The sequence below is a fragment of the Musa acuminata genome, chromosome BXJ1-11 (genome assembly GCF_036884655.1).
Source record: "Musa acuminata AAA Group cultivar baxijiao chromosome BXJ1-11, Cavendish_Baxijiao_AAA, whole genome shotgun sequence".
Classification (NCBI taxonomy): domain Eukaryota; kingdom Viridiplantae; phylum Streptophyta; class Magnoliopsida; order Zingiberales; family Musaceae; genus Musa; species Musa acuminata.
The window spans coordinates 2,234,655-2,243,790 of NC_088337.1; the positions used below are offsets into that span (position 1 = coordinate 2,234,655).

General features: G+C 35.1%; 1 protein-coding gene across 1 annotated transcript; it reads left to right on the forward strand.

Annotated features, from left to right (window-relative positions):
• Positions 1-1,585: 1,585 nt before the first annotated feature.
• Positions 1,586-5,519, forward strand: LOC103970806 (probable polygalacturonase). The gene is made up of 6 exons (XM_065089025.1): positions 1,586-1,636; positions 1,730-2,092; positions 3,823-3,943; positions 4,228-4,402; positions 4,503-4,573; positions 4,663-5,519. Exons 1-6 carry the CDS (start codon positions 1,610-1,612, stop codon positions 5,364-5,366), a joined length of 1,461 nt encoding a protein of 486 aa, XP_064945097.1. The 5' UTR covers positions 1,586-1,609; the 3' UTR covers positions 5,367-5,519.
• The last annotated feature ends 3,617 nt before the right edge of the window (positions 5,520-9,136 follow it).

Genomic DNA, 9,136 nt, shown 5'->3' on the forward strand with positions numbered 1-9,136 from the left:
TGCGAGTGGACAGTCGAGTGTCTGCAGATTTTTGTAAAGGAGATTGTTATTGGTAACTTTTTTTTTTTTACTTTACTATTGTTAACCTTTTTATTTCATATAATTATATAATAAAATATAAAAAAAATATAATTTTATTAAATATAACTTTTTAATTATTAATTATATTCTTATTTTTCATAACCCCTCAATTATCATAATTCGAACCCAGAATACAAATTGACCCATAAATCTACCTTCAGATTGTTATAAATGAGAATATTATTATCTTTTGCTCCAGATTTTTGTAAAAGAGAATGTTATTGATATATTTTTTACTATTGTTAATCTTCTTATTTCATATAATTACTTAAAAATATAAGATATAATTTTATTAAATATAATTTCTTAATTACTAATCATATGCTTATTTTTCACAGCCTCTTAATTGTCTCTTTATGATAATATAAATTGATCTTTACCGGAACATATCTTTAGAATGTTATAGAAACACTCAAAATATTATCTTTGAGGTATGCAACCCGATGTTTTAAGTCATAAAAACATAAAAATGATCTAATAAATATATAAAAAAAATATTTCTTATTTTTTATTTTCTCATGTTGAAAGAGATTATTAAAATGAAGTTAAAAATATTTATATTTATTTACAGAGGAGTATATTAGGAATATTAAATTTCAATAAATAGAAGGGATCACGTGAGATTTGCGATGAGGAGCGATCCGGAGAGTGCAGCGAGATTATGGAAAGAGGAAGCCGGAGATGGGAAGTTCTAATTGGCTGCGAAGGAGAGTAATTTAGGAAGAAAACGCGCCAAAAGATCTTATTCCATCTTCTCGTCCGAAGCGAAGCAAATCAAACGTTATACCCAATTCCTCCTGTAAAACCGCGCTCTCTCACTCTACGACCCATCGGACTAAAGCTGGTAATGGCCGTGTCCGAAGAAATCCCTTGTGTTAGGGTTAATTATATTTTTAATAGTTATATTGAAATCTTTATATTCATAAAAGTAAAATATTTAATCTCGTTTCTTCTCGTGTTATTGATTTTACTAACAGAAACATAACATCTATTGATTTTTTCTTATTTCGTTTTATTGCTCAGTATGTATGATATTTCTATAAGTAGAATCGACGATTTTGAAGAAAAATAAGATTAAATATTTATAAATATAGAAATATCAATATAATATTTTATGTAAAAGTTAAAAGAATTAATTATATATTCTCTCTGTAATTAGTTATTTTAGTATCTCGATTCCTATATTTTCAAAAATTATATTAGGATCGGAAGTAAAATATGAAAATTCCTATATAAGATTAAAAAAAATTATAAAGTTAAAAATAAAAAAATTTGTTAGAATAATGAGTTAAATATTTTACTTTCATAAATATAAAATTTTAATATAATTTTTAAAAATACTAAAGACGAAAATACTAAAGATAATTAATTATAAAAATATTCTATAATTAGACTGAACGATAGCTAATTACACAGAATTTACTGTATAATTAAACCCTCTCTCTGTCTCTCTATCTCACTCTCTCTATATATATAGAATAAGAGCCGAGCCCTGGAAGCATTCCGTTTCCGATACATCTCTACGACAATGGAGCACTCGCCGCCAAAATTCCATGTAACACCTCTTCTCCTTTTCTTTTCTTTTTCCCAGTAATCTTATCTCAAAGCTTTAATCCTTCAAACTCCGCCTTTTCCTGGTTGCGTGCAGGTGTTGATGATTTTAGTGCTGTGGACGGTGGTAACAGCGGCGTTCATAGGGATCGCTGAGGGCCATCGCCACCACCGGCGGGACGGTGGTGCGACGGAGCTAGAAGCCTTCCACTACGCGGCGGCGGGGGCAGGAGGATGCCGGGCCCACGTGGCCAGCCTGACGGACTTCGGCGGGGTGGGCGACGGGGTGACCTCCAACACGGCGGCCTTTGAGGCGGCCGTGGCCAACCTCAGCAAGGTCGCGTGCGACGGCGGCGCGATGCTGGTGGTGCCGGCCGGCCGGTGGCTCACCGGCCCCTTCAACCTCACCAGCCACTTCACCCTCTTCCTCGACCACGACGCCGTCATCCTCGCCACTCAGGTCCGCCCCCTTTCCCCCACCTTCTCCTCCATCTATTTCTATTTAGAGTACATGTTCATAATCGTTCATGGGTTGTTTGCCGTTACCATCGCCTTTATCATCCGACGTTGCCTCCATCCTCAGTGGTGGTTATTGCTAGTAGCCCTTCTCATCGAGTCCGTTCATCTGACAGCTCTCGCCAGATGAACGGTGATGATGAAGAATAGTCTCGTCACTGGTGAGCCCCACCAGAACGTTACACAGCGATGGAATACTATTCCACCGTTTCCTTCATCTCATCTCGAGGGAGAAATCACAAGTCTCGATCTTAGATGACTAATCCGATGTGCATAGTCACCGCGTTGGACTGATGAGGGAAAAAGTGAACTAAGCCATTAAAACTCTAAATTTGTCTTGATAACATTAATTTCTGAAATATTTACAATATGTATGGTGGAATTTTTACTATTTAGTATCTCTATTTTGATCTCTCCAAATAAGATTACGGTAATATTTATTATGTTTTATTTTTATTTTTTTGCTTTTGCTCTTGTATGTAATAACCTTATATGTGAACATCAATAATCTTGGATCAGAATCCACATAAAATTTCCTTCCAACTTCCAAGATCTTGAAGATTACACCCAAAGTTATATGTTTTAATTGAGAGAGGATCCTCACTTTCACTCAAGATTCTTAAGGTCATATGTCTATTGGTTTACAATTGGAAAATGGCTTCAGAAAAGGGTTAGATTAGGTTGATTAAAAGAGGGCTTTGTGTGTTCCTTCTATTTTATAAAATAATATTATAGGATAAAAGGAACACATCACTTCAATCATTCCTGTAGACTTTGCCATACTTTCCTAGCTATGCACAAGGTCTTATAGATCTAAGTCAAGAAGTGCTGATTCATCAGTGACTTGATTGGCATATTAGAGTTGACATCTGTGGCTAATAAATCTCATGCATTTTGTCATCATATATTCCTTTTTGGTTCACTTCAAGTCTAATCCATTGAAGATTTCATGCATATTCTAGTCGTTGTTATTGATAGTTGTGTAGAACTATTACTCTGAAAAGTAATCCATTCAATGGAGAATGACATTCTTTTCGTGTGTAAGAACTTTGAGACTAAGGCTTACAAGTAGGAAAGGATGCGAGGAAACCAGCATAAGAATGGCATGCAGTGTGGACCTTAGCCTAACACTAATTTTCGTCTTGACCATCAAAAGTTAGGTGGATGTTCCAATCCGGCTAACTTTCTACCACAAAACTGCTGTTTAGACTCTCAAAGCAGGAGAACCACAAACTCTCTCTTGATGCTGTAACTTTCTTTGATATTTTGTGGGAAATAGTACTGTCATTCAATCTCTCAGTGTTTCCTTTTTGACTAAACCTTCTGGATCTGTGTAGCTAACTGGGTTTGCTGAAGACAGGAAAACACTATTAATGCTTCAAACTTTGGAGAACAAGTTAAATTTCAGCTGCTTATATAACTGACTACTCCAAAAGTCTGTCGTATAACATAAATTTCTATTCTGCAACCCCATTTTATGGCTTCTCACACTGCAACTTGGACGTCATTGCTCATGAATTGCATGGATGTACGTAGGGGGCAACTAGATTTACTTTTAACACAGTTTGAGAATCTCTTTATTTTTTTTTTTGTATTGGTAGCTAATAGCAGTTCTAAAACTATGATCTTTTGTTCATATCAACAAAGATAATTCATGGTGATATGCTTATACAGGATATCAACGAGTGGTCGATCATTGATCCTTTGCCCTCCTACGGCAGAGGAAGAGATTCGACTGGGGGTAGATACAGTAATTTCATCATGGGATATAACTTGACCGATGTGGTCATAACAGGTAGTATATACGCTGCATATTTTCATTGCTTCTATTGTATTACTTCCTTTTAAATTTATAAAGTTTGCTTTGTATTATCATTCCATAGTCCCCAAAAGTTTATAAATAAAAAATATTTCTAGTCATTCCGTAACATTTAATTCATTTTCTATTGTTTTAGGGTGCTTGGATTGATAAAAAGATGCATATCATCTAACTTGTTTGCATCATAGATGTGCAATGGAATACAATTTGATTGCAACGTACCATGTCCTGATGCTAACAAGTTTTATTGTTATTTTTAGGGAATAATGGAACTATCGATGGACAAGGTGAAACCTGGTGGAAAATGTTCCGTAACAATGAACTCAATCACACTCGTGGATACCTCATTGAATTGGTGTACTGCATGCAAGTGCTGATTTCCAACATTACATTGGTTGACGCTCCATCGTGGAATGTCCACCCAGTGTACAGCAGGTTTATATTAATAATCTACTTTCAGAACACTTGAAGGTTTCTTTTGCTTTCCATTCTGTTGTTACAATCTGGTGTTAACGTGAATGAATGCACTGTACAGCCAAGTTATCGTCTCAGGCATCACAATTCTTGCACCAGTCGACTCTCCGAACACTGATGGGATCAATCCAGGTGGATATCGTACCTACATTTACTTGGGTTGTAGATTCTATGTTGCTGTTTCGATTGATTCTTTTTGGTGGTTTCTCTCTTCTTCGCAGACTCGTCCTCCAATGTCCGCATTGAGGACTGCTACATAGTCTCAGGGGATGACTGCATCGCCATTAAAAGCGGTTGGGATGAGTACGGGATTGCATTCAACATGCCAAGCGAACACATAGTGATCAGACGGCTCACCTGCATCTCCCCCTCAAGCGCTGTCATCGCCCTGGGAAGCGAGATGTCAGGAGGAATCCAAGATGTCCGGGCCGAAGACATCACGGCCATCCACTCCGAATCCGGCGTCAGGATCAAGACGGCCATCGGAAGGGGAGCTTACGTGAAGGACATATTCGTGAGAAGAATGGATCTGCACACCATGAAGTGGGTCTTCTGGATGACGGGCACCTACGGGCAGCACCCGGACGACAAATTTGATCCGAAAGCCATCCCGGTGGTGCAGAATATCAGCTACAGCAACGTGGTGGCCGAGAACGTGACCATGGCCGCGAAGCTGGAGGGGATTCCCGGCGCGCCCTTCACCGGAATATGCATCTACAATGTGACGGCGGAGGTGCGGAAGTCGAAGAAGCCGATATGGAACTGCACCGACGTGGAGGGCGTATCGAGTCACGTGACGCCCACTCCCTGTGCGCTGATTCCGGACTCTCCAGATCTTATAACGCATTGCCCCTTCCCTGAAAATGTTCTACCTGTGGATTTTGTTGGGCTGACGGAGTGTTCTTATCAGAGAACCAAAGCATGAGTCGAGATGCTTTCTACATCCAAATCGATTAAATAATTGATCTTTGTTTACCTCTTAATGGCATAAACTATGATGTCCTGAAGCTTGGCAGATTAAATTGTTTGCCTTGAACAAAGTGCTTAATGAAATTTTTTTACAAGTATTTTGAATTTATTTTTATAAGTACCTTGTTCACAGAGTTGAAACATATGTAGATGTTATCAGCATAGTTGTTATCAGTAAACATGGAATCTATCTCATGCTTGCAGTATACAGACGAGTAATAGGTCAATAACAATCAAATCCAATCCAATATAGAACTCAGATAATCCAAGTCACAAAATATATTCGACCTCAAATGACACCTTTCCTCAGTTGACGTCTTCCAACAGGACCGTAGGAATATGGGAGAAAGTAGCGTTTAGATTCCGTAGCATCCAGACGCTAATACCATAGCACTAGTTGTCAGATGTCTAACCCCAAGTTACAAAACCAATTTAGACTCAGTGGATCGCACAAAGATGCATCAATAATGATTGATCCCCATGACAATCAAACCTGCAGCAACATTACAAAAACAAACAAATCAGGTGCAAAATATGACATACACACTGCACACGATTAGAGTAGAAAAACTGCATTTGATAATTGCCAAATGGAAACCTAAATTTACCTGTATTCTCGTTAACTTAAACTAACTTCATGGCTATATGTTAAGAAATGCTAAGATACCACTTCAGCAATCCAAAAAGCTCTCCTTTGCATATGGGCCGCACGCACGCAAAAACGGGTACTCTAATGAGCAGGTTTTTGGCAGTAATGGTATCAGTTATCACTTTTACCACCATCACATTAAACATGGAGCACACGGAGGCGCTCATGGAAATGTATCTGAACTCTTATAAAAGTGTGCTAATGAAGAACATGTAACAGTGTAAACATGTTTTAAAAGCTATTATTTTCTTGTTTGCTTTGTCACTGGAAACTACAAATAGAAATAATACAAATGGACTCGGATCATTCTGCAATTAAAAGAGAAGGCAAAGAGAAAAGGAACGTTGGGATGAAGGGAAAAACTCTCATGATCTTATCAACCAAAACATCTATATCTAAAATTAATTAGATCTCCCACTGAAAATGTTGGTAAGAAAACAGAAAAACCACACAGTAACTAGAAATTCTCAGCCTAATACCAAAGTTGCATTGGTAGAGGTTTCGATTCAGCATAATGACACACTGGTACAGTTTTCCTTTTGAAAACAAGAGACATAAGAGTGCCATAGTGGAATCCTTAACATTAAGTTCCAATCTACGGCAACAAGTGCTGTCTGTAATTTTTAGAAGATTATATTGAGTTGAGGCGAAATCAACAAAAAATGCATCGTAAAATTTTTAGTAGTTTCTATCCGAAAGCTTGGGGCAATCTCCAAAAAAACGACAATAAGAGAGAGAGAGAGGGAGAAGCACAAGAGGCTTATAAATTCCAAAAATTCCTATGTGATTAGAATTGATACACAAATATACGAAACTACAGTTTCAGAAAGCAGTGATCATCAGTCAATGATTGATTGGATTGGATTATCTGATTTAGGTCAGTATCCATTAACTCATATACAATGTAAACATCAATGAAGTTTTGCCTCTATGGTGGGCGTATCATGTCCTTGATTCCAAAATAACTCGTGAGATCCAATCTAATAACAAGCTAAATAAAAGGATCAACATGGAAGACAGTCTCACCACTAAAATATATCTTACATTAAACTGCAAGCATAAAATTTGTAATGTGCTATAGGTAATACGAAAAATTTTTAATAGCAGTATTGTAATCAAATAACAATAGATCAAATTTACGATATGTACCTTTCGATGTCATTTCAAAAGAACTTTATGAGATCTGTACAGGTACTATCTTAATATTTGAAATCCACTGTATATTAATGTGCAAGGAGAACTAGATTCTTCTTCTCATCTCTTTCTATCTTTTTTACAGAATTACTTAGATTGATGGATTAGAGATATGGAGGATTAAAGAGGAACTGTAATCTCTTAATGACTATCACATATCGATGTCCGTCATATATCGTGCATCATATACATCATTCGTAGAAGTATTGTCTATATATAGGCAAGAGTAAAGGGTCTAAGATAAGTAATCAGGAAAGTTCCTTTTATAATGACATATTATAAGGGATCTTACCTTAATTAGATATTTTTTCTATTAGCTATAACTTTCATCAGAATCCAATCAATTTATAATATATATTATAAATTAAATAGAGTCACATAATCTAACATTCTTCCACTTGGTCAATTAATTGGTAAGATATAAAAATATTAAAAATTAAAATAATAAAATAAAATTTGTTTGAAAATAATTTTACCTAATTGGACTTTTAAAAATTTTAAAAATATTTTATATATGATTATGAATTTTAAAATAAGTCAATAAGTCTAATAAACATAATAATATTAGCCTTTCTTATTAGTTCATAATGACCCCTATAATTTATCTTGTCAAAATAATTTTATTATTAAATTCAACTATAATATGCATAAATAAGTTTTGGTAAATGGGTCAATAACGGTGCTCACAACGAGTTATAACAATTGTATATTATCAATATTATACTCCATTCTATGTACCACAACATTATTAGCCTTTCCTAATATAGTCAATAACGACCCCTATAATTTATCTTATCAAAAGAATTCTATTATTATATTCAACTATAATATGTATAAACATAAATATAAATAGATAACTTTAATTAAGCTAAAAAATATAAATTATAGTATTCACCTAAATATGCATCACAATATCTTTTATAGTTTGCTCACAAGTCCTATTCTAAAAACATATTTTTTAAATATTTTAGACTATAAAGTTTTGGTAAACGGGTCAACAATGATGCTCAGATTTTTTATTTACACTTGTTGTTTCTAAACTCTTTATCTAACTACCATGTACTTATATCTTGATATACTTAGAATTACCTGAATATTTATTATTCTTCGAGAACAAAACTAGTTATCTTATAGCAACAATAATTTCAGAAAAAAAGATATGCCAAAGGGTCAGGCCAAAACATTATAATGATAATAAATAGGGTTGAAAAATTGTAATGATAACAAATAGGTCTGATGTCTTGATTAAGAAAGTAGCAACCATTGTACAAACCTACAGAGACCAACTTGAAATAAATTAATCTTAATACGATGATAATCAATCCCTTTAAGTTTATTAGAGCATAGACATATTAATTCATGCTAGTTGTTGTCAAGTACAAATAGTTTTAGTTTTTTCAAAAATAGCAATACGTTTAGGCGACTAACCCTAAATGGTTAAGACTTTACGATTTTATTGTTGTGGTAACAATAGACTTATGTGTTGCTCAATAATATGTCAACTAAAATATATCATTCAAGTAGGACAAATCACATTTTAAAGGAATGACCTCAACAAACATATTATTTTCAACCAAGGACAATATAACCACTATCTAAAGTTATGCATACTCTAGTTTGCAGTATAAATAATCTATAATTAGCTCGAATCATACTGAAAATAACTAATTACATAACATAATTTATAATTAGCCTTCCTCTCTCTCTCTCTCTATATATAGAACAAGAGTCGAGCAGTGGAAGCATTCTGTTTCTGACACATCTCTCTGACAATGGAGCACTCGCCGCCAATATTCCGTGTAACACCTCTTCTCCTTTTCTTTTCTTTTTCCCAGTAATCCTATCTCAAAGCTTTAATCCTTCAAACTCCAACTTTTCTCGGT